Source organism: Chaetodon trifascialis, chromosome 6, assembly GCF_039877785.1.
Source record: "Chaetodon trifascialis isolate fChaTrf1 chromosome 6, fChaTrf1.hap1, whole genome shotgun sequence".
NCBI classification, from domain to species: Eukaryota; Metazoa; Chordata; class Actinopteri; order Chaetodontiformes; family Chaetodontidae; genus Chaetodon; species Chaetodon trifascialis.
Window position 1 is genome coordinate 14,233,198 of NC_092061.1, and position 26,608 is coordinate 14,259,805.

The 26,608-nt window shown below is 41.0% G+C and overlaps 2 protein-coding genes across 3 annotated transcripts; one reads left to right on the top strand and one right to left on the bottom strand.

Moving 5' to 3' along the window:
* The first annotated feature begins 1,985 nt into the window (after positions 1-1,985).
* On the top strand, positions 1,986-9,222 carry LOC139332541 (corticotropin-releasing factor-binding protein-like). The gene is made up of 7 exons (XM_070964567.1): positions 1,986-2,126; positions 2,261-2,348; positions 2,952-3,109; positions 4,386-4,596; positions 5,856-6,010; positions 8,367-8,487; positions 8,676-9,222. Exons 1-7 carry the CDS (start codon positions 2,046-2,048, stop codon positions 8,828-8,830), a joined length of 969 nt encoding a protein of 322 aa, XP_070820668.1. The 5' UTR covers positions 1,986-2,045; the 3' UTR covers positions 8,831-9,222.
* An 8,017-nt stretch (positions 9,223-17,239) lies between these two features.
* On the bottom strand, positions 17,240-23,811 carry LOC139332514 (creatine kinase U-type, mitochondrial-like). 2 transcript variants are annotated; one of them, XM_070964514.1, is made up of 11 exons: positions 23,679-23,751; positions 22,918-23,021; positions 21,322-21,487; positions 20,641-20,839; positions 20,462-20,557; positions 20,139-20,360; positions 19,952-20,037; positions 19,242-19,365; positions 18,483-18,617; positions 18,271-18,396; positions 17,240-17,519 (listed from the first exon to the last, which is right to left on the bottom strand). In XM_070964514.1, exons 3-11 carry the CDS (start codon positions 21,462-21,464, stop codon positions 17,403-17,405), a joined length of 1,248 nt encoding a protein of 415 aa, XP_070820615.1. In that variant the 5' UTR covers positions 21,465-21,487; positions 22,918-23,021; positions 23,679-23,751; the 3' UTR covers positions 17,240-17,402. The 2 variants fall into 2 exon arrangements, with proteins under 2 accessions (XP_070820615.1, XP_070820614.1); XM_070964513.1 differs by lacking the exon at positions 22,918-23,021 and having other exon boundaries at positions 23,679-23,811.
* Positions 23,812-26,608: the final 2,797 nt, after the last annotated feature.

Here is a 26,608-nt window from a genome sequence, read left to right on the forward strand (position 1 = left end):
TCCTGTCTATCCCATGCTGGCAACCAGCACAGTGAATCAGAATTTAGCAAATGAACTGGTTTAACCAGTTAATGTAGATGCCACAAGTGACTGACCCCAGAACAGGGACAAGGCAGAGAGGGAGAGGAGATCATTGGCACAATGAGGTGCAGCTGACCTCCATGTGTATCAGTGGAGATAGTCCTCACCCTGTCTGTTATAACAGCAAATGGCTGTTATAACAGACTGGATGCTGCTTGCATCACAAATGTAGGCCACCAGTGCCTCATGATCCCTCACTGGCTTCCCACTCAAAAACAGAACAAGGTGTTGTGTTTAAAGCCTGGTCCAGAATGAAGCTCCTGCTGCTGGGAACTGAATCCAGGTCGTCATTGCAGGGTCGAAGCCCATGTTGGCATGTACAGTATGTACTTGCCTTAGTCTAATATTAGATAGAATTCACATTGGATTCAATTCAATTCAATTCAATTTTATTTGTATAGCGCCAAATCACAACAGAAGTTGTCTCAGGACACTTTCCATATAGAGCTGGTACAGACCAAGCTCTTTTATCTACAAAGAAACCAACAATTCCCCCATGAGCAAGCACTTGGCGACAGTGGCGAGGAAAAACTTCCTTTTAACAGGCAGAAACCTCGAGCAGAACCAGACTCTGGGTGGGCGGCCATCTGCCTCGACCGGTTGGGTGAGAGAGGAAGAGCAAGAGAGGGAGAGTGAGACAGACAGACAGACAGACAGACAGACAGACAGACAGACAGAGACAGAGACAGAGAGACAGACATGCAGTCACAGTAACAGTGACAGTGGATGTAATAACAGCAGTAGCAGTTGCAGTGGATGTCAGGTAGGGCCAAGGCAGGAGATGCAGCTGAAATCCACAATCCAGATTCAGCCACTGTCCATGGGAACCTGCAAGACGACAAAGCACAGAGACTCCGGGGAAGGAGCTAAGTTAGTAACACGCCGTGGTAGGACATGAGAGCGTGCGGATGGAGAGGGACAGAAGGACAGAGGAGCTCGGTGTATCTTTGGATGTCCCCCGACAGTCTAATCCTATAGCAGCATAACTAGGGGCTGGTCCAGGACAAGCCTGAGCCAGCCCTAACTATAAGCTTTATCAAAAAGGAAAGTTTTAAGCCTACTCTTAAATGTAGAGACAGTGTCTGCCTCCCGGACAAAGACTGGAAGATGGTTCCACAGGAGAGGAGCTTGATAGCTAAATGCTCTGACTCCTGTTCTGCTTTTTGAGACTTAAGGAACCATAAGTAGACCTGCATTCTGGGAACGCAGTGTTCGAGTAGGGCAATAAGGTACTATGAGCTCTTTAAGATAAGAAGGTGCCTGGCCATTTATGGCTTTGTAAGTAAGGAGGAGAATTTTAAACTCTATTCTAAACTTTACAGGGAGCCAGTGCAAAGTGGCGAGTATTGATTGGATTTGGATTTCCAAAAAACATGTTCCTACATGTGACTTTATTATATTGTGTTTATTTATCAGGGACAATACCCATTCATCCACAGAAAAAGTGTAAATGAGCCGATATGGTTAATTTGCATCTGGTCAAATGTTCCAAGGGACTCCATAAATAATAAAGTGTAAAATGGTTGATCAGATTTGAAATTTGTTTCATATCTGATAAATTCACGTGTTTTTTGTGGTTTTTGTATTTCAATATTTGTCAGCTTTTTTGATGAATGAAACGCCACCAGAATGCCACACAATATAATGGCCTAACTGTTTGTATGTGGAGCAACAGTTTTATCAAATTTGGCAGGTTTACATTATAACTTTTATCTGGATTACTCTTCATACGCAGTTCTAATCAGTTCCCACACAGCCAAGCAGATGTAAATGTCCTGACAGTGGTCAGAATGACAGGATTCACACAAGATTAAAACGTCAGCACGGCTCAGTGTTTTTCAGGGAGCCTCTGGTGGAGGCCTGCCTGTCTTTCTGCGCTGCTATAAAAGCTGCCCCCTCTCAGGCAGCGCCGTTATTTCCCCCCTCAGCTTCAGGAAACACTTCACCGACAGACGCGCTTCAGCATGACTGCGGCTCTGCGCACACAGCTCTTCCTCTTCCTCATCTCCGTCTCGTCGCGGATGGGGCTCAGTCGCTACATTGAGGTGAGAGTTTTGATTGTTAATCCGTAAGTCCACGTTGCTTTAGGTGAAGTCAGGCAGGCTGACCTGGTAAAGTTTCTGCATTTACAGCCTGAAATTTACAGTCTACTTATGTCATGTTATATATTTTTATGCAGGACAACGAAGCTTCAGATGGATTATATTCTCTGCTCAGTTTGGACCAGAAAAGGGAATCAGAGGATTTTATTTTCCGCCGACCGCTCAGTAAGTGCTGCCGTAAACAATGGCTTTATTCAGCAGCTGATTATGTTTAACACTCTTTAACAAACAACAAGCAAATTAAAATGGGCTGAAATATTTGAAGGGATTAAAATAAAACATGCAGAGAGCAGGTAGAGCATGTTTTGATGCTATCAATCAGCCAATTAATCACTTAATCAATCCATGCCTACATATTTATTGTACATAATACTGTACCTGCAGTAACTAGAGGGCATCCATTTAGTATTTCCCAAAAGTGCACCCAGTCAAATGTCAGAAATGTGAGAGATCAGCTGTGTCAATGTTTTGTCAGTCCACCTTTAACAGAATTAATTAACACTTCCTGACAATTTTGGCACAGACTCCCCAGAGCGACATCAGCTCTCCAGGATGAGAAGAAAAGCAACTCTCCAGACAACACAGTGTGACTGAACACTGGAAGACTTGTTCTGTTTGACCATAAAGCTGATTACCGGCATGCTTTGAGGTCATGACCAATGCTTGATACTAACTCCAGGATGTTTGTTTGTGGTTAAAGCTGAGTGGCAGTTTTTAGAGTCCCTCCTCTGTCATTATGTAATGTGAATGTGTGTGTGTGGTTCATAGGATGTTTGGACATGCTGGCCACGAATGGCTACTTCACCTTCGAGGCAACTCAGCCACAACTGGCCTGTGCTGCGTTCATCATCGCTGAACCCAGTGAGGTCATCAGTCTGGAGCTGTCTGACGTCAGCATCGACTGCAGCGCCGGAGACTTCATCAAGGTTGGCTCCACTCGCCAAAAATATCACCCACACAACCCCAACTCCTCCGCGAGTGGAAAGCAGGAAGTTCAAGGATTTGCCATTTAAACCCCGAATTCTATTTCATCTCCTGTTTGATTAAATTGGTGCCAAACAGAGTTAAGGCAGCGTTTAAGGGCCAAACACACAAACACTGGATCCTCTCTACATCGGTCACATTACCTAGAGCAAGTGTGGGAAGAGAAGGCTTTAGTTCTGAAGCCAAGTCTGCCAATCACATCACAGTTTCAGTCCATGTGGGCCAAAGAGTTAAAAGGCTCGGCACAGAGAAACACTGGTTAACTTTCTAATAAGAGGCAGGGTCAAGGTGTCATCTGGAAGATAACAGCATGTGCTCCACACAGATCAATCCATTTTAGCAGCAGAAGCACAACCAAACAGCTCACTTCTTTGTTTCTGAACACAAAGATGAGATTTACAGAATATTTATAGAAGAAAATTCATGTTGGATTATGGTTCTAATTAAATATGATTCAAAACACAGCAGTGAAGATGGCGCTGTAAATCATATTGGACTAAAAGCCTTAGAAAAGACAGTGTAAAAGTAAAGTTAAATCTAGTTTAGTAGAAAACACAAGGATTTTGATCAACTCATTTAACACAGTATAATTGATGTACTCAGCTTATTTCAGATTTCAAGTCAGAAAACACATATTCAGATGCTGTGCAATCCTTTCAGATTACAAAAAAGTTGGACACTGTAAAACGTAAATAAAATAAAATGTTATAATTTGCTAATGCTTTTTGACATGTACTCAAGTGAAAGACAAGTACAAAGACAATGTATTTAATGTTTTACCTCTTTAACTTTATTGATTTTTGTAAATATATGCTTGTTATGAATTTGATGACAGCAATATGTCTCAAGTTGGGACAGGAGCAACTAAAGACTGAGAAAGTTGTGGAATGCTCCAGAAACACCTGTTTGGATCATTCCACAGGTAAACAGGTTCATTGATTAAAGGTGATAGTATCATGATCGGGTATGCAAGGGGCATTTTCGAAAGACTCAGTCATTCACAAGCGAGGATGGAGTGAGGTTCACCACTTTGTGAGCACATATGTCATAGTTATTTATCATTTAGCTTTAGACATGCTAGCTCCTATCCTAACTTTTACTCCATATTGTGTATGCATGGGGCAGTGGAATAACTAATGTTAACAGATCATTTTGGGTCTGTGTGCTCAACGCTTTCCCTCAAGTAATATGAGAAAAAATGTCATATTCCCCATGCAGATGTTTGATGGCTGGGTTCTGAAGGGAGAGAAGTTCCCCAGCAAGCAGGACCACCAGCTCCCTCTGCACCAGCGCTACACAGACTACTGCTCCTCCACAGCACCAGGAGCCACCAGCCGCTCCTCTCAGAACGTCGCCATGATCTTCTTCCGAATTCACAGCCCTGACAGTGGCTTCACCCTTGCTGTCAAAAAGCTACACAACCCCTTCCGTGAGTCCTGCTGCGCATCCTTGAAGTCACTTGAGGGCTAGAAAGTCTGAAAGCAAAGTAAACAGAAACAACATCTAGACAAATACAATTAAATTGTAACCAATAAAACAAAATCTGAAGGAAAAAAGGTAACTAAGATCCAAGGCCTTGCATCTGGATCAGATTTGAGTTCTTTATTTTTATATGTGTGTTTTAAAGTCAGGACTACTTGTGTGCATGCATGTGTGTTCTTCCTGGTCATTTGCGCTTGGTCGAGCATTAATCAAGGCCAAGAGCGACAGGATACGATTGAATGAGGGGGATGCACCTGTTTTCCAGCTGCTTGACAAACACGGCGTTAACACTGTGTCAAGCAGCATAACAATCACAGTCTGGCTGCAAGACAAAGACAGACAAAGAAAGAGTACTGACACAAAAAAGGGACTTTGAATGGATTATCCAAGGGAAAACAGCATAAATCTGATGCCAGTGTGTGGGGTTTTATCCATATATTGATCATTAACTGCACCTGCCCACAATAAAAACACCATTTTTTCTGATCACAAGCTTCTGCTTTGTTGCAAATGGCTGTGAGTGGGTAACACTGGCCATAAATCAGCATACCTGTACATGCAATGATTTGATGTATAAATAGAAATAAATTAACAATAGTAAATATAAAACCTTTCAACAAGTGTAGACCCTTTGAGAGTCCACTCCAAAAATAAAAGCTGATTTTATTTATATTGATTCTGTTCCTTTGCAAATGTGAGTGACAGTTGGAGGAATGATGCACATATACACAGCAGTTAAAAGTCATTAATCTGATCTGTAAATCTTGTACAGAACAGATAACACTCCATAATTTCTATTCCTACAGTCTTTACTCAGTTTTGATTGCATCGCTCTTTCACCACAAAATGTCTCAAAATGAGCAACATGCCCGCTAGAGTAAAGTGTTCCGACTCCTGTTGGTGCCTGTCTAGTGTAGCATACTGTTATCAATTCAAATTTCATTATTTTCTTATCTTTGTCGTCAGAACTGGAATTGGATTTCCATGCTCAGCCCTAATTGTGTCCCCTCCCCGCAGTCAGCCTTGATTACGTCCAATTTGTGACATGAGGTGTCAGTAATGAGTTTCTCTGGTGATGGGGAACTGTTAATTTGAAACCTCTCCTGCTGTGTGTGTGTGTGTGTGTGTGTGTGTGTGTGTGTGTGTGTGTGTGTGTGTGTGTGTGTGTGTGTGTGTGTGTGTGTGTGTGTGTGTGTGTGTGTAAAGCCTGTAACATCATGTCTCAGAGTCCAGAGGGCAGCTTCACCATGGTGATACCACACCAGCGCAGGAACTGCAGTTTCTCCGTCATCTACCCCGTGGAGATCCGACTGACAGAACTCAGCCTGGGGCAGGCCAAAAGCAATGAGCTCAGCCCACAGGTGAGACACACACACACACACACACACACACACACACACACACACACACACACACACACACTAAAGACAAACTGTCCCGATAGACAGTACAAAAAGAGACACTCTAACCTCTCACTTTGCTGAAAGTCAGTGCCAAATGTCATCGCAGACAGTTGTTGGTGCAGGTGTTGGTTTGTGCACCAGCTGTAATAACAATATGAACGTTTATGTTATTACATGTTGTCATAATCTTCTTTTTCTTTTTTTTCTTTCTCCTTATTTCATTCATTTATAAAATAAAACAAAACAATTTCATATACATACAAACGTTCTCCGATCTAGAATGAAAGGGAGCAGAAAGAAGACTAGTCTTATTTTGTCTGCCCCTTTATCCCCAGAAACCAATTTACAAAGAACGTAATTTAAAAATTACGTTCTCCTTATCTCCGTTAAGCAAAAGTTTTAGTCCACAATTAAGACCCATCAACCTTGGGTCAAAACTAATCCCATTCACCTGAACATGAACTCTGATTGGAGGGGAGCAGCCTGGTTCCACCTCTGAATGACCTCGATTTACTCTGAAGTTCACTGTGCTCAGTGATGGGTGTTTCTCCCTGTCATAGACACTTGACTAATCAGAGTTTAGTAGTTATGATTAGAAGTCGGATGTTATCTTCTTACATAACTATATTAGTGAAAATAGCAACGGAAAAACAAGCATTGCAGCTGTACAAGTTTTTGTAAGTTGGTGAAGGGGAAACATGCTAAGCTAAGCTAACCAGCTTCTGGCTCCAGCTATATATTTAATGTTGCCATATAGGCATGAGAGTTTTATTAACCCTCTTATCTAATTCTTGGCAAGAAAGTGAATAAGCATATTTGCCAAAATGTCAAACTATTCCTTTAACCAATTGGTTTTATTTGTTCTAGTTTGACCTTACCAATATGGCATTTGCCATGCATGGATAATGTAGCAACTGAAAAGCATTGGCAGTGAATTTCTAAAAAATACTGTCATTGTGAATAATCCAGGGTTTTTTGAAAGTCATCCAAAATCAATGTTCTGTTTGGCAAACAGACTGGCCCGCACCCACCCTTCATACCAAATGTCCAATAGAGATATTGTTCAGTTTCTGATGTATAATGTAATAGCATCAGTTAAATTGTATTAAATAAAAGTAGAAACGGTCTATCAAATCACTATGAAAACAATGTGAAAGGGGTTGCTCATAGAGATGAACCTATAGATAATTATCACCTGAATCTGTGTCTCCTGTCGGCTTTATGGAGCTTTAAAGTGAGGTTCTCATTGTTTAGCTGCCCGGCCCACAACTTTACTGTTGTGTCACATAAGGTCGTTTTCGGCTGCAACAGCAGAAATACTGTACAAATACTTTACAAGAAAACAAAACATTACAGGAACAAGTATGGAAATGTAATGAATATACACTTAATAGTGAAGAGCTACTGTTCCAAAAACTTTGAGTAATAAATACCACATGAGCTCCAAATCTCTTCAAGTTTGGACACAAATGGTGTAAATCATGTTGGACTGAACAAAACAAAATGACTCCTGAAGATGTTGGCAGCTGGTCCGACACTGGCTGCCAGACTGCTGACATTGTGATCAATTGTAAGTGCTGCATTTGCTGAGCCAAACACAACAACAACCTGACAGTTCTAGTCAAATGCTGGGCAAAGTTGTTCCGGAAGTGTTCCAGTGCACATAATATTTTATATAAAACGGTTGTGATAAAAGAGAAGCACAGGTAGAAAAGAGATTAAAGACTGAAATGTGAGATACCCGTTAGCTTTAGGGTATAAAGCTTGATTCTGAACAACATATTATCAGACCACTGCCTATGTGATTTTTGGAATTGTCTCTTAGCAGCATCTCTAATGATTATTAATCTCAAGCTGCACTTTACAGGTACCCTGTAGAGTTTTACAGTTTATTTCAAATATTTCTTGAGACCTGCCATCAATTTTTTGAAATTCTTTTTTTTTTTTTTCTTCATAACCTGCATTTTAACAGACCTGCTCACATAAGCTACCATTCATTTTCTGTCCTTTTTTTTTAGCTTTGCATTATTACATTTCTGATGCATTTTCATCATGAACTACAGCATAAATCCCAGGTCATTTTCTTCATCCTTTGTTCTATGGCTTCCATGTACTACACAAGGACATTATCCAGCTAGCAGATGCAAAATACAAACAAAACAGGGACCTGCTCATCAACATATTGCCTGATAGCGCCACTAGTGGTCAAGAACTGCACAGGCTACCTTTCATATGGCACTTCCATGTGCAGATTTGATAAGTTTGCTTTAGCTGCACTTCAGCACCACAATGTTTTGTTCTTTGTTTCTTACAGAGACAGCTGTGGTCGGGCTGTTCGGGGTCAGGTGACTACGTGGAGCTGCTAGGGGGGAACGGGGTGGACACCTCGAAGATGTTTCCTGTAGCTGACCTGTGTTTCTCCTTTGGTGGGCTCGGTGAGTCCCTCCAGTTTATCTCCAGTGTGAATCTGTGATTTTCATCAGAACAGTGACAGTTTGGAAAGCTGGCCTTTGTTGTTTGATTGTTCTTTGTTTGTATCAGGCTAAGAAGGACTGGTTTTAGAACAAAAATACTCTATCTGTGCTCCAGTGTAAAGCCTGGGTTTTTCTCTTTGGTCCTCCAGCCCAGATGAAGATTGGTTGTGATAACTCGGTGGTGAGGCTGGTGTCCAGTGGGAACTTCATCAACCGTGTCTCCTTCCAGTACCGACTGCTGGAACAGCGCGAGCTCCCGAAGACCCGAGAGAACAGTTTGGACAACTTCTGCGCCGTGGAATGAGATCACACAATACACACTCGTGAATGCGCACACACAATCATCCATCTCACTGTAAATACGAGTTTGACAAATTAATGAATATTTTGTAATGTTTTTGCCAAATATTTTATTTAGTGTCCAGATTATGTTTGGTTTGATTATAGGGTATTTATTTGAGGAATTATTTGAATGCATTTCAGATTTGTGGATAATGGTGGATTTGATTGTTTTCTTTTTAGTTGTTTGTCAAGAAAATCTGTGGTATATTATTTCTTGGCAAGAGCATTAATTTCTCTTGTTCTCAGTTTATATCAGTTTCAGTATTCTTTGGGAGGTTTTACATCACTGCTGTCTCTTCTGTTTAACTTGCCTTGACAATTTGAAAATAAATATGACTTGCATGATAAAGCACATTTTTAATGTTCTGCTTTTATGAGTCTCTGTTTTTATGAGCTGTCTTCCATTTCCTCATAGACGTACGTGCTCACTTGGAGTTTATTTTACTAGCATGCTTCTGCAGGATGTGTCCATTTCACCCACAACCACAATATGTTCTTCAGATCTGAAAAACATGGGAATGTTTTTCAGTCTAGTCCAGCTCAAAATACAATACATGATGTGCTTTTGTGGTTCTGAGTTTTTAATGTTTACAAGTCAGACGGTCTATTTCTGTTTCTAGTAAAACTATACTACGCACATGTCCATGAGCTGCCTTAGGCACCAAATGGTTTTGATTAGGGCAGCTGATCAGGGAGATTTTCAAGTGATAGCCAGGCTAGTGACACCACTTTGGTCCAGACAGAAATATCTCAGCAACTGTTGGGTGGATTGCCCTGAATCTTTTTACAGACATTCATGGTGAAATATCTCTAGAACTACTGCATGGAGTGGCATGAAAGGATAAACAGTAATAACTTTGGTGATTCCTTAATTTTTCATCAAACATGTTAGCATGCTAACACACAAAACTGAGATGATGAACATTATACCTGCTGAACCTCAGCATGCTAGCGTTGTCATGGTGAACATGTTAGTATGCTAATATTTGCATTTAGCTCAAAGCACCACTGTGACTAAAAGCAGCCTCATATAGCTGCAAGCATGACTGAGAACTCTTAATCTTGTTTAATTTAGAGACTTTTACTGCTGTTTATCAGTATGGTTTTGCTAAATACTACGTGGTATGGCAAAATCATATATGTCATAATGCTACTCGGACACAGAGCGAGTAATCTCGCCAATGACGAGTTTCTGTTTCTGTTGCAGATGCTTAAGTGCTGACTTAGAAATGCTGATATTCATGCACAGATGCTCATACATACACTTTAGACTCCAGAAAAATAAGCCCTAATATTAGATCAAATGCTTGGAATGTAGTCAGAGAGGACATCATTGATATACCCTACAATGGTACGTGTGTATACATGTACAATGTAAATGTGATAATCCAATGTATTAAAATATGTCCTTGGCAATCAGTATTAAGCAATGACGCATGCTTTTCTCTTATTTCTTGTAATCCAATCTGTTCCAGAGACAAACTCTGAAATAGCTTTCATAGTGGCTGATCATTGCTCAAATAATAACTGAAAAGGCTTAATACTGAGAGCACATAATGATGCACCACAAAGTTCTAAAACTGTGAGAATTCAGGTTTGTTTGTGACCCCTCTCCATTACTGACTGTTTATCCCTAATCTTTTACATACTGTACAGTTGTGGATCCTCAGTCTGAATGAATGTGCAGCTCTTAATGGGATTATCCCACAAGCCTCACTGCTCTTATTCCCCTCGACATCCTTCTAACCGGCTCGCTTTTGATCTTCTCCTTACGTGGAATTAATCTCAAACCTGCTCAACCATGATGATTCAATTAACCAGCGGATGTCTTTTTTCGCTCGATGTGTTGCAATTTTCAGTCTTCATTAGAGAATGAAACGCACTTTGGATGCCATCGAAAGGGATAAAGTCTGATTATTTGTTTCTAGTGCTGGGCACAGCAGTCTTGAATACTCTGTGATGTATTTATAGCAGCCTGTGATGGTGTACTGGGAATGAGTTTGTCACTTGTCCGGCCAAAAGGAGTCACAAGTCTTTGTACATGAGATGTGACCCTTTACAGAAAGAGACATATTGCTATATTAATAACACTGAAGTAACACAAGCAGGAAATTATGTTTATTTAAGATATTATTCACACTGGACTGCTTAGTGACTACACCCCAAAGAGAAAAGTCTGTTCTCCATGTTTCATTGTGTTTGTTCTTACTGGAAGGAGGAGGTCAAGGTTGTCCTCAACAGCACCTCTGTACAATGACAATGCCATACATTAAGAATGCAGAATACCAGTGATAGATGTACCGCACCTTCGTCATCGCATGGTTAACAGTCACAGTTTGTTGGGCGTACATTGTATGATTGTAGCCCATTTCAGTGAAGACTGACCGTGGCCCAATCACATGCTCCCAAACGGCCACCGGCCACTGCCTCCAGAACCATCTGCAGAGGCTGATAGGCCATTTTATTTTCTATTTATACACATACAGTGTGGGCGTGCTGCAGGTCATGCAGGCCTTGATGATTGGATTGTATGGTGTGAGCATACAAGTCGTGAGCTTTGGCTTTACATTGGCGACAACTTATTGATACAGTAGGACAACATGTCTAAAATCATACAGCATGTTCCCAGCTTTAGGTCAAATTGGACCTTCGTCATCATGTGGTTAACAATGTGAAACAGCCACAGTTTCCTCACGTTTACACAACAAAACAACTGTAGGTTTGGGCACCAAACGTCTGGGTTAAGTTTAGGAAAAGATCATGATTTGTGTTAAAAATGAGAGAAAAGACGATTACTGGCCTATAGAGAGACTCCCACAGTTCTAGAGGCTGCAGATACAGACCCACATTTTCAGATGTAGGCTTCAGCGAGTTTAAGCAGCAATGGATGATTATGTTACACCTAGAGCCACATAGAGAGAAGGTTATGGTTGACCCTGTCTTGTAGTGCTGGTTATACCTAACGACAAAGCAGTTAATTTGAGTGTTAATGTTTGCTTTTTGATAACCCCATGCAGTGGTTAACTTATTGTTAAGATAATGTTAGCTAGCTACCTTAATGTCAGCCTATCTTTTCCTGCGAACCAGCCATAACTTGAGGTAGCTTGCTAGCATCAATTCATGAATATTACCAACAATAGCCTAATGATGTAGTAGTATTTAATTCATTTACAGTCATCTGCACAAACAACGTCTTAGATTTCAGTGGCAAGGCTTCTTTCAGCATGTCCAACAAACACTGATGTTCATCTATGAACACATTTTTTAATTGACATTTCTAATACATTAAACCATTTTTCCTTTTCATGTCTGCAGTGTGTCTTTGACTTGCATTAAGTCAGTCAAATGCCTTTTAACAAAGAAGCAAAAATAACAGCAATGAGGCTCATGTTTTGGTAACACCTCAAGAAACTGGTGGTGTATTGTAATATTACTGTGCTGTTCGTGAAGTTTAAAAAAGGGGGGAAAATGGTGGTACATGTGCACATCTAAATATGAACAGCAGCAACTAGAACTGAAGGGGCACGTTGGCTCTGCAGGTCGATGGTATTGGTCTCCTGGGTGACAGGCCTGTTTTTGTTTAGCTCTCCATGCTACGTCACCTGACTTCCTCATTCGATCCCGTCATAAGTACTACAGCCACTGGAGGTCGCCACCTAACAATAAACTTAGATATGGGGTTGTAAAAACCTACTTGCACAGACAACATATATGCATGTTTTTCTTGTGAGCATTGGCTGGATTAAACTGTCAAGAGTTAGCACTGATGTTTCAGTTCTTCAACATGCCAGCAACGTAAGTACAGATAGTAAGCACTGACATCCATAAATGAACATTCATTAAATGATTGGTGAAAACATACGCTTCCATTGCTCAACACTTTGGATACCAGTTTATGCGGCTTTTTATCTCCTTCTGCTTCTTTAGAGAGCATTAAATCAATCTGCTTCACCAATTAACATCAGTATCTGACCCCAGAGTGAATGTATCACAACAAATTACAGACTTTACATTGTTCACACACTGCTTATGTGATTTATTGTTATTTACATATCTTTAAAAATGTAGTTGTACTACATCTGTCCAGATTTGTTTGGGGATTTGCAGCTGTTATATATAGACAATAACAATAATGAACGATTTCTCACATTTCTAAATTTGATACTGCTCCATTAATTGACAACATGACTCATAAAGCTAAATCTACAGTAATCAAGGGTGAAGATCCCGATGTGCATTAGCTCTTTTTTATATTGACTGCCTTGAGTGACTCATTGGAAATATTTTTTATGGATAGTTATTTTAATGTGATTAGATTTGAAAGATTCTCTGACTGATCTAAATTATCCGTACAGATTAACTAGAGGTGTGTGGGAGTTTAATATATTGTTAAAATCTTTTTTTAATGTAGATTTGTGTTTTATTGATGGCATGAATCAATATTAACCACAAACATCAGAGAATGACCTCTGTGACTGATGTGGACTATGATGAATACAGTTTACACACAGGCATAGACGAGTTGGTACTTTGTATCTAATGGTTCACCCCTGTCTCCCAGAAATTATGTCTAAATGCAAGTAATTTGCATTCATATTCAAATGTAATCACTGCCTGGATTATGATAGCTTTAAGGTTAAGGTTAGGGAAATCATTTTACCCTAACCTTAACCAAGTGCAGTCAGTACCTAAACATAACCATAGAAACTTGAATAATGGTGTCATCATGACGAGTGGACAGCGCATTGTATGAAACAAATGTATTACGTTGTCAGTAAACAAACGCTCTGTACCAACATTTTTGCCACTTTCTAGGTACATTTTCTCATTATGTTAATACAAAACGTAATTCAGTCGCATTAAGTTTCCTTCCAAATGTATTTGCTGTAGCTAATTTGTTCAATGTAAATGTTTCAAGAAGGCAGGGCTCAGTAGTTAAACACCAGCTTTTTTACCTTTTATTTTGTAGACCACATGACTTCAAGACTGACTAAGCAAAGAAGGGTACGTTTATTACTATGCAGTCACTGTGTAATAGACCACTTTGAATAGAGTTCAGAGCTGATAATCAGCTGGGAGTGGTCTTGATCTGCTCTTTCAGAGGTGCAAATCAGGTCAATTGGTAATTTCTTGGCTATGACTTCACATTCAAAAATGTCCATTAATTATACAATTGCAGTGTAATTACCTCAGTAAATCAAACCGTGACCCGTGGCTGCTATTGGCCTGGAAGCTGTAACTAATTGGTCTGCAGCTCTTAATGTAGAATTTTAGCTTACTAGATTATGATTACTTTACATGCATATTTTCCTAAATCATTGTACTGCTGAAGTTTGAAGTACCAAACCCCAGCACAAAATAGATCACTTACACAAAAACACTGCTTACATAATCATATCACTAAAGGATGCAAGAAATTGACAAAAAAAAAAAAGTTGTTGTTAAATCAGCTTGTGGGACTTGGGTGGGTTGGTTATTGGAAGGAGTTGGTGCACCACCTTGTGATTTTTCCTATACTGTCCTCTACTGTCTGGTTTCATGAACTACATTGATGCATTTTTTTTTGTAGGAGTTAAGATTTTATTAAAAAGGCGCAAAAAGACCTCTAGGACCACATACAGCCTGAAGGGAAAAGGTTGCAAAGATGTTTAAATATGAGCAAAAGTTGGCAAATTGTCATCACTATTTTCAAAGACACTGACATTTATTTTCTAACACCATTTTAATTTGGTACATGCCATATATAGTACACAAATATTTAAACATATACACAAATATTTAAACATATACAGTTAAATATGGAAGAAAGTCAGAAGTCAAAAAGAAAAATATATTGTACATGTAAACATTGGAATAATTACAGAGATACAGTGCAAGGAGTGAAATCTTTTCTATGGTCCATCAAACTTTTAGATTGCAAAAGCTTCCTTCAAGGGCTCCAAATATATCTCAAAGATCACCACTGCCTCAAAGTTCAAAGCACCGCATGAGAATGTAAAAATGAGGATGTTCAGCTTCAAATGAAGAGTTTAATGATGGCTAAAGGTGCTAGAAGGATAGGGACAAAGACTCCAGTCTGTTTTGCTCCATTACACAGGTCTTCAGCACAGCATGTGACTCCATTTGAATATTCGCTATTGCACATATCACTTCTCATGCAATCTTTGGTGATGAGATTTTCAGAGACTGCAACAGAGAAAGACAGTAAACGTTCCCTTAAATAAGTTGAAATATGTGATAGGAGTCACAGAACTTCTATAGAACAGACTACTAACTTTTACTGAAGCAACAGTAAAGATCAAGTCAGAAAATAGGAAAATCTATTTAGAGTGTATGACATTAAAGCCACATGTGTAGTAAATTTAGCTTACCAATGGTGGAGGAACAGCGGTCGAAATGGCTTGGACAGGGCCATATCTCTCTGCAGTTGCCAGGGTTTGCCCCCCAGCACGTGAAACACTTTAAGCTACACACTGCACACAAAGGGGAAAGCAAAATGTTCACAAAGGCCAACAAAAATAAAGTTTTTGTGTTCATTTCTCTGTTGATTACTCATCTTTATCACTCTTACCTGCTGGCAGCAACATGCAGATGAACACCAAAGATACACACAGCCTCATTTTGACCCTTTGAAATGGGAAAGTGTAGAGAACTAAAAACTTGTCAGACCTCTGATGTCAAATGAACATTATCTACTTCCCTGCGTGTTTTATAGCCTCACCACACATAGTACCCACAAGGGCAGTTCACATTTGGGGAGTGTCCACCAGCCATATGTAATTTTTAATTTTGATTATTTACTGTACATGTTGAAGGCTCTTTACAGTCTCACACATTTATCATTAATCCCTTTTTTCAAAGGATTTCCATTGTTAATAAGAGTTTGCTTATCTTGAATTGAAACTGCATGTTTGTCTTGTATTTGTGCAAGATATTTACCCGAAACCCTTCAGCTGTATGCGGTAAAGGTGACACTGAAGCCACCACACCTGAAGATGTCAATGTGTAACTAATCAGTGTTTATAGCCGTAACAAAGAAAGTGCTTCTCAGTTAAACAGTACTATTGGTTTTATGTAAACTATGATCAGGCTATTCACTATCCCTGCTCAGAAAATCCAATTTTAGCATCTATTAAATGAATCCTAGCCTCCATCAGAATGCAATAGCTGCAGCGTGAAGTCGTTGCTAACACACACTCATACACACACAGTTTCTGAGCTCTTTAATGTACATCTCTAATAGCATTAATAGATCTACGTCATTAATCTGCTGCCAGAAAAGGAAGAGCAACACAGAAAGACTCTCTGATCAGCAGGATTTAAAAGAACCATTCTCCCAAATAATTAGAGCACTAATTTCTCATGGCAGGGTCCCTTTGTTTATGAGGTATAATCCCCACTTCTTATCACCTAAGCATGTAAAATAAGACGAAAGTGGATATGTTACTGTATTAAGCAGCCACCTCTGTTTGGCCTGTCTGGTGTCTGTCAGTAATGAGCTTGGCCTGTTACCTCTGGATTAAAGGCCTATGGATGCAGGTGAAGTCTGAATGCCAGGTTAACCACCAGCTGCTGAGGAGTAATCCATCCTTTTGGTACTTTTTATTTCCCGGTGTTTTTTGTTTTGTTTTGTTTTTTTGTGATCTTAAGAAAAATATGAGCTTGCTGCAGTCATAGTGGTTATTCTCTTCTTTGTAAGTCATAGTGTAGGACAGGCAGGGTTCAGCACTTAATTATAGAGTTGCAAAGGTCGTGGCATTATTGTCCAATATAGCTCCATCTTATTAAGTCTGGCAGTCGGCCATGGTCTGATAACAACATGTCTGAGCGAGACAAGGAACTCTCAAAGCAGTGTTAGGTCAGGTCTGAGTGTGAGTGTGTCCTTTACTTTGGGTGCTTTCTTTTTTCTGTGACCTACATCTGCTCTATTGCCCTGCTTTGTTTGCTGCCACGCTGGCTTTATGATAGCAATTTCTAATCTAATTATCTGTTGGTCACATTTCTGTGTGCTTTTGTAGTAAATAAATATAACTTAGTAAACTTTACTTAGTAAGTAAAAGTATCAATACGCAAATGTTAAAGTATTCAGCAGTGGGAGGGTAAAGTGTGAGTGTGTCTTGTACTTTGTGCACTCAAGGTTTGCTGTCTTTTTGTTTGACCTGGATTTGTTTTGATACCCTGTTTTGCATTTGTTTACTGGTATTGTGGTTTTATGATAGCTCTTTCTACTCTAATACTCTACTCTCACCTAACTACTATGCTTGAGTAAATGTACTTAGTTGCTGTCCACCACTGTTAACAGTATTAGCTCTCTTTTATGTTTCAGGTACTTTTTCCTTTTCACCACAGAGGACAACAAGCACCAAAATGGTCAAGATCAAGAGACTTTATTGTACTTAGAATTCATGAACATGTCACGAATTTGTTGTGCATATAAGTCAGTACAGAGCTATACATGCCTTGTAAGACCAACAGTTTAGCAACCAGCGGTTGGAGCGCCTGCTCTATGCCAGGATTCCCTGCAGAGGTTCAGTTCACTTCCTGAACGGAGGGATGGGGGAGGGGATTTTGATATCCTGCCCCCTCTCCAGCCTCTTCTCACAGTCAATTAGGTAGTTTACGCCGTCGATCACTAATTGCACCAGCTCCACCTGTGGATACATGGTAATTTGTGTCAAAAATGACATCATCACAATATAACTACACAGTTGGCTTTAGGTTATGTTTCAATTCATACCGATGCAAAGAATCTACTATGGTTCTGATAATTACTTGAAATGAGAAATAGATAGCAGTGTGCAGGTACTTTTTGTCTTTTTGGACATCAGAAGTGTTAAAGCAACTGTTTTGTCTTATACATTGGAAATTTTTGTTTGAACTTAAAGTTTTACACAAGTATGCATGCTTGTACTTAACCTGAAATATCAGTAAAATGTCATTATACCCAACTACTCCTACACTAGCACTGTTTTCATTACATGTCATGTAGTTGAGAACCAGTGACCTTTGTCTGTTTAGAAGTTTAAATTCCCTGAAAATCTCTTCATGTAATCTCAACTAGAACTTTCTCTGCATGGGTGTGATGAGTAGACTCTAACCACGAACATTACCCTGACCATCTGTGACCTTTAACAACCTTTGATTGGTAGCGCCTGTGGGAGGCCTTCATGGCAGTCTGTGTGAAAGTGCAGCATGAAAGGCTCAGCTCAGGAAACAGAAGTCTTTTAACCTCAACTGCCACATCCCTGCCTGGATTACAGATTAAAGAACAGCAGGGGATACAGTTATTCACAGCCCACACCTGTTGGGATGTCTGCACTCCTCTGTCTGACTCTGTCTCTCTTTGCCTGCTGCTCTTTTATACTTTTACTTCAGTTACTACCTTCCTCTTCTGGTGTTTACCTCTGACTTGCCCAGGCGGTCAAGATTAGAGATATCAAAGGTGTCTCCAGTAGCAGCAGTGTCAACACCTCCTGTGCCTCTCTTCTGTAGCCTCAGGTTTTCCAAGATCTTTTTGAAGCGAGGGTCCTTGATCATAAACAGCACATAAATTGTCAGTCATGAAAACTACAAAATGGGGACAATATGTGTTCACAGTGTGTTTCCGACATTACCCTGCTAAGGTTGGGTAGGCGAATGTGCACACCAGCCCTGAGCCCAGTGCCGAGGTTAGAGGGGCAAGTGAGGATGTAGCCCAGACGCTCATTCCACATGAACTCCCAGCCCCTCTCCTGGATTAGATGCTCCACCTCAAAGAAGAAAACTTTATGTTTTTTTTTTCTTTTTTGAACACACAGATCAAGGATAATTGCAGGATAATAAGACCCTGCTTCTTAACTAACTAACCAAAAAACCCCACAGCACATGACAGGATGGCTCCCCCTCCTAGTGCTTCAACACTCCCGTTTCCCTCCTGCACTCCTGCCTCCAGCTGATACTGGTCCATCATTGCACTCCTCCATCCGTTCACAACCCTGATTTCTCCCTTCATCCCTCACCCATCTTCCCCTTACCCCTTCATCCCTCTACCATCATCCCTTCATCCCTCACCTTTCATCCCCTCACCCCCTGGCCATCATCCCTTCATTCCTCACCCTTCATCCCCTATCCCCTTCCCTCTATCCTAATCCCATCATGCCACTTCCCTCCGTCTGGATCTTTATTCATCCCTCCATCATCCACTCAGATCTCCTCCATCCATAATGTACATTAAACTATTCTAAATCCATATCTTATTAGTGTGGTCTTTGTCAGCGAGTACAGTTTGTTGGCAGTAATTTTAGTCCTTTACAGTACGTAAGAAAAACTGCATGGATAAACAATTTCAACTGGGAAGGAATGACTGAGGTTGTTTTAAAAACAGACGTGCATACCTGCTTAAGACCTCTGCAGAACCTTTCAAACACTCTCTTCATGTTTCCTCCTTTCTCCATGGATATGATCCTTGTGTGGTCCTCCTCATTGATCCAGATTAAGAAGTTCTTGTCATTGTTGTGCCTGAGACAATCAGGAGACCAGAATTAAACTCCAAGTCAAAGATGGGTTTTGATGTCCATGGTAATATGTCTGTTGGTACAATTGGATCACTTAAGAAGAAAACATATTTTCAATCACGGTCAGCAGTGTAAATGTCTCCAGTGTCATGAAGGCACAGGCGAGAACGCAGGGTTTGAAGCAGCAGTACTTTAACAAAAAGGAAAAGATCCTGAGGTTGGACTTATGGCGTACAGTAAGAATAGAGGCATATTGAATTTGTAGATGAGAGTGCACTTTGATCAGTGCATAATGTATAATGTTTTTTGGGGGTCTGGAGCAGCAAGGGCATACATACCCATACTGGTTATGGAACGAAGACGGTCACAAAATAATAATCCAGTTGTCTCCAGCACAATCCGATGAATGAGCCCATAAACCAGCAAACCTCTGAGGCATATCTCATTTATCCAAAGAAGGGATTATTCTCTTCTCTCCAAATCTATGTTTCTAGGCACTCTAGGCAAACTATGCAGTGACTACAGATGTTCCAGATTCTCTAAGCTACAAAAACATCAGCACTTCTTCTATACTGACTTCCTAGTCTTACCAGATCCCACGAGCATCAGGCCAATCTCTGGCCATCCCAGCTGCCGTGAGCAGAGGTGACACAGGTTTATCAAACAGGAAGTGCTCCTGGTTGCCCGGTAAAGGGACAGAACATGGCAAAGGTCATCAAACAAGATCAACAACATCAAAAGTACAGAAACTAACCATGTGTGTGATTGTGCACTAACATCAATAAGGTGCTGTTGCTCTCTCTCAGACATTTCTCCCAGGCTGTAGTAGCGACCAACCAGGTCTCCCTTCAGGCCAGACAGAGCCGTCACAACCACACGCTCCACTTCACGGCGCTCAGAGCGAGTGCATGCAGGGGGCAGACTCAGTCCACGGATGCTGCGACCGGTACGTACACGACTTGACAACACATAGCGCTCATCAAATGTTCCAGAGGTGATCTGAGACGGGGAAAGTATTAGGTCACTATATGTGTGGATACAAGAAGTGATGAACGGACAACATCATGTGATGCAGAGGACAAAGGCCTGAAGAGTGCAACCTTGGAAGCATCCAGGTCAGTTGGGTGCTTCATTGTCCGAGGGTCATAGCCATTGTGCCTATCCTTGATCACAGGTTCAAAGAGCTCAGCAAACACCTGGTGGGACAAAACAAACACTCACTTTTCCTAATTTTAGGACTGAAGACACAAGAAGTCAATGCAACAACAATGATTCAAACCTCGTAGCTCTCCTCATCTCCAGCAACCATTCCTACAGTCTTGATGAAAGGGTGTCCAGGGTTGTCCACCCCAGTCTGGATGCATTGGTCCACAGTCCAGTTGTTGGAGGTTGTCTTGTCCCTCAGGCGTCCATAAATAGTTGGAGTCAGGGCTGTTGCCATGCAGTTGTTGTGCTTCCTCAGGTCAGGGAAATCAGCACTGTAGAACATTATCAACAACTAACTTAGTGTTTGGATGAACAAGTTTTATGACAGACTCTAGTCTGTAATCCTTCGCTATATAATATTTAGTTTTAGCCAGTTTATTCAATACATATACAAATACATTGGCAGTTAATCATCTCATGTTTGCCCATTTGATAGGAGATGATTAACCACATCTGAAAGATGGGCTAACATGAGTTATAATTCATGAGGGAGACTTTGCCAAGAAATGATGCAGTGACAGATGCAAGCATCTCTCTGGTGACAGAAACAGTCTTGTTGAAATTCAGCAGTAAGAAAAACACACAAATTTATCTCAGTTCATCTCCATTCACTTTAAATCAGGGAGTTTCTTGTATGTATACCAGGCACTGTGTCTCTGTAAACTCAGACATGATCATGCATTATCATGAAAGTGTTGCACAGGGTGTCATTGAAACACCTCACAAATACACATAGACACACTTACACACGTACCTGGGTGGATAGAGCCTCCTCCTTTCAGCTGCAGCAGTGCTGTCACTAAGGAGGTATCCAGATGCCAGTGTGCCAGCGCCGAAGCTGGCAAACATCACTGCCGTGTTACGGCCAGACATCACGCGGGTGAAAGAGTTCGCCATTGTTAAGTGGTCTGGGTTATTACCTGGTGAAAGGTCAGAGGACAAATGTGATTTTTCATCCAACAAAGTGTAAATATTCACATTGATTAGGGTAATAGCTGGCTCCAGTCTCATTATAAATGTCAGGTTATGAGTGTGTGTTTATTCCTCCTTTGTAGCATACTACTGAGCTACTGTTTAAAACCTGAACTTTACAGCAGCGTCTTGCCTGAATGTCACAGATGGCATTCAGATAATTGGGAATCAGATTATTAGAGTCAGACTAGACACAGGCACCAAGGAGAGCAGAAAGACAACAATCTATATGCATCCAAGCAGAGTGTTTGTTGTACAACATTATAACATGATTGTGTATTTCTAGGAATCTCACAGTGGCAAGATTATAGTCTTATGTAAGTGTATCAGTATGTACAGTAAACAGAGGGATTATAGTAATCCAAGCCTTTAAAATATGCCTTTTGCATTGAAAAAGACTACTGACAATGCTGCGGCACTTGAAATATGTTTTACTTTTTGTTGCTCTCAGGCCACAGAACTCAGGAGGAATCTACATCACGGCTGTATTTTCCATGTTGTTCAACAGTTATCTTAAATTCAGATGTATTAACAAGCCGAGAACATACTAAGACAAAACTACTAATTGCATTAAGCTATCAAATGCTTAAGAAGAGATACTCCTGCGGTCTACGTCGTCAGATTATTCTGGAAGCAGACAGAAGCCGTCTCATTGGTCACTCTGGGTGAGCCAGCAGATCAGGTGATCAAATGATTTGTGAATGGATACTGAGAGGGATACCGTCACGTTAATATTATATGTTATCACCCCTTCTAACACAAGTCAGTCTGATCAAGTCAAATATCAAAACTGACAGTGACATCATCTGTTATTTTAGATTTAAACTGGAAAAATACATTATAAACTGCAATATAAATCAATATTCAAATCAATAAATCAATAATAGAGCAATCCTATGAGATGTGGCTGTATTTTTGTACAGTACCCATAATACAAATACAAAATCTGCATCACAAAGTCACCTTTCTCACACACACACACACACACACACACACACACACACACACACACACACACACACACACACACACACACACACACACACACACACACACACAGTCATGGTATTGATAGTAGCAGTCAGTGAGATTAAGCTGTTGTGCCATTTTAGAGGTGGCATCAGTCCTAAACAACCCATGATCCTTTCTGACATCCTGGGACGGTCATCTGAGATTACACCAGGAGACAAACAGGAAGAAAATAGAGACAGAGAGTGGACAGGCAGTGAGGAGGCGTCGAATAAAGAGAGAAAAAAACAATACACTGAGTTTAAGAAGAGCTGTGGAAAAAATACACCCAGGATAAATAGATGGGAAGAGTCGCGAAGGGGAAACGGGATGTCAGAGATTCCCACTGAAAAAAAGCAGAAAAACTCACAAAGGAGAAGGAGCAAGAGGAGGGGTGAGGGTGACTGAAGTGTGAAGGGTGAGGGGCAGTGTAGGATGTGTTCAGGGTCACATTAAGGCCACAAGAAGAGGACACTTAAAAGAGCAAAAAGAGAAAATTAAATGAAGAGGGAACGTAATGAAGAGAAGTACCTGCACCTTCTGATCTTTCCTGAAATGAGGAAATGAGGTATTTTGAATAGAACAGTCAGTTTTAGGCGTAAGAGACATGACTGGAGCTTTGACAGAGGGACAAATGAAGGGAAACAGGTGTTGACAGGTGGCTATGCCCTGTTAATATCAGGCAGATTAAGAGGCCCTAATGCAGGAGGCTGTTGTGTAGGCTATACAGTGTGTTGTAAATGTTCACCCATGGAGCTGACAGAAAACAAAAGGCTGAGACAGCTTCTGGTCTCTTTGTATGTGTGTAGATACCAAGAAACAAAGTTTCAGTTCTACCATACATGATTAAAAACAATGAAATTTAGTTCAACCCTAATTATCTCTTTATGCAAACTCTGTGACAACTGAATGCCTTCTTTCAGAATATCCCACTTTTTTCAGAGTAAAGTTGATGCTTTGAGTTTGAACACGAGTGAATAATGATAGAAAGTCAGCCTGAACTACTGCTGTGACAGCTACTTTACTCCTCCAGGGGAAGCATGTGAGCATAAGGAGGTGGGAAAACACAGACAGAGAAGACCTGCAAGAGCAGAGAGGTGAGGAGGGAGAGTCACCTCACCTGTTACTCACCTGAGGTTAGTCTGAAGAGTGGAGGAAGCGAGGGGCCTGTGTGTTTCCTGCAGTGCAGTCCAGAGAGGCTCAATCTGCAGATTGAGAGCAGACTGAGGAACAGAGATGGGATCAGAGGGAGAGAGAGAGAGAGAGAGAGAGAGAGAGAGAGATGGGGACGCTGGCTCAGGATTAGCCTCTCACTGGGTAACAGACTGAAAATCCTCTTGCTACTGTCAGTCAGCATGTCTGCCTGCCTCTTCACACATGCACTCCTGTACATGCATGCTTGCACACACGACACACACACACACACACACACACACACACACACACACACACACACACACACACACACACACACATACAAAGTCACAATGCTCTTTTATCATTTCATATGAAGGTCTTTATTCTATGACACTCATGAAATACCTTAAAGCCTTTGCTCCTGTACGCATGGTTATTACATAACTGGGGTGATCAGTCAGTCTTAGATATAGTGCCACTTACAGTTATTCTTGACACCAGTGACAAGTCAATAGAATAAAAGAATAAACATTATGGCCCACACTGATCCAGACAGTGGTGGAAGAAGTGCTGTACTCAGGTAGTGCGCGTGCCTCACAGCAAGAAGGTCGCCAGTTCGATTCCCGGGTCGGGCCTTTCTGTGTGAAGTTTGCATGTTCTTCCCATGCATGCGTGGGTTCTCCCCAGGTACTCCGGCTTCCTCCCACAGACCAAAAACATGCTCATTAGGTTGATGGGTGACTCTAAATTGCCCCTAGGTGTGAGTGTGATTGTGAATGGTTGTGTGTTTGTGCCCTGGGTGTACCCCGCCTCCCGCCCGTTGACAGCCGAGATAGGCTCCGGCCCCCCCGCGACCCCGAAAGGGATAAGCGGCATAGAAAATGGATGGATGGATTGTTTTAGAGAAGCATATTTCATGTGGAAAAATTAGCGATTTAGCACATCATTATTATTTTTACATGCACATCCAGGAAGAATAAGGAAGTAAAGCCAATGTCAACCAAACAACAGAGATAATCGACTGCATATGTTATGCAGTACCTTTTTTAACTTCTGTTATATACTGGCCATCATGTGCAAAAAGTTTCTTTCAGTATTGTACCTCAAAAACAAGACACCTTAAAACAACTGTACAACTGTGCATCAGTTGCAAAACATAACATGACTTAATGTGGGTCAGGGTCACCTTATCTGTCTGTGTAAAGTCCACTTTCAGTACTGACATGGAAGGCATGGAGAAAAGTTTCCCAAGGAGGCACAAGATTACACAGACAAAAGGAGTTACTTAACGTTACACACAATATTCATCAGGTCTGGTATTATTCATTTTGACTGAGCTCATGAGCTGCTGTCTTTGACCCGATGAGGCCGAGATGTCACACCCACAGTGTTGTGGTAAACTTCAACTAACTGCCCTCCATCTGTCCCTCACAAACAGGAGCCGTGTTGGCTGATCTGATATAAAACTCCTACTGAGACACAAATGCTTGCAACCTACAACTGCCACCCTCCAGCCAATTTATGTGCACTAAAAACTGACAGCCGATCCCACTCTAACAACTTGGCACATCCCCTCGACAACATTTGGAAGGATGACTTTGTCACATTGCAAACATTTGCTCAAGTCCCTTCACACTGTGCCATTTTTCTCTTTCACTCCCTCTGTCTCAGTCTGGCCTGTCTCACTCTGTCTCTCACTCTTTCCCTCACTCTAATATTATTTCCTGAGACAAACACAAATAGAAATGTTAGTTGTTGTAAGAGCAGATACTGAAACCAGTGAGTCCTCTTATATATCTTCTATGAAAAACAATAACGGGTTGATAATATAGAGAATGCGTCCTGCTTTGTTTCTTTCTCAAATGTAAACCACTTTACTTGCACATTTACTGTTTCCTTCCTGTTCACTTTTCCTCACTGATTCAAAAAGAGACAATATGATTCATGACCACAGGGTGGCAGGATGGCCACAGTGCTGGGCCACACTGCAGGACAGCAAGTCCTGGCTTGGCACATGGTTTGACCACCCTGCTGCTCCTGTTGAAGGACACAGTAACAAATGTCTCTGTAGGCCAAAGTTTAAGTGGTGGTTAATTGGACATGCAAGAGCTGTAGTTGTCCTTTCAAGGCACTAGCCCAAAGCTGGACTGCTCTTCAACAACGGCGGCCTGAGGAATGGCCTTAATATATAGCCTTAATATACGCTGAAATGGAAGCTCTTATTGCAGTTGCTTTGCAGTTTTTCACTGTTGTGAACATAACTGTCTCCCTTACCATCACAACAGGAATAGGCTATAAACCTGTAACTAAACAAGTTCTAGGGAAGATTGCATTGCAAATAGCTCAACTCTGTGAAGCATCTCCAAGTGTTGTCTGAATAGCAGTAGTGGATGAAGATTTAGTGTTGTTTCAAATGTGACTGTGAGAGCACAGAGGGATGCCACCGTATCTGGTCATTTTGTGCAACATCTGGTTCAAACTGCTGGTTAATAACTGGATAAAGACAAAGGGAAGGATATTAATTCTTAAATTTGATGAATTCTACTTTCAGTCTAGCCTTCAACCTCAGCACCAGATAAAACCTCTGAATAATGAAACTGTGCTCTGATGCAGGTGTATTTCTTCCCTTGTAAACATATGCACACTGTCTTGTTGTTGTTTTATACCAGATGCTGCTGGTTTCTTCTCAGTTAAGAATCAAAACATACAAAGGTAATCCTTTGTTCCCAAAGCTTTGCAGTTTGGTTCCATACTGTAGCCGAAATTTGTTGATGCACCAGAAATTTTTGGAGCCCTACAGTATGTTGAAAAGTGACATTGGAGTTAACATTAAGTGCAGCTGAGGAATGCTTGAGGAGGCACAAGCAGAAGCAAACTTAATATCATTGAAATTACTGCAATGCTCAAAGAAATGCGCAAACACA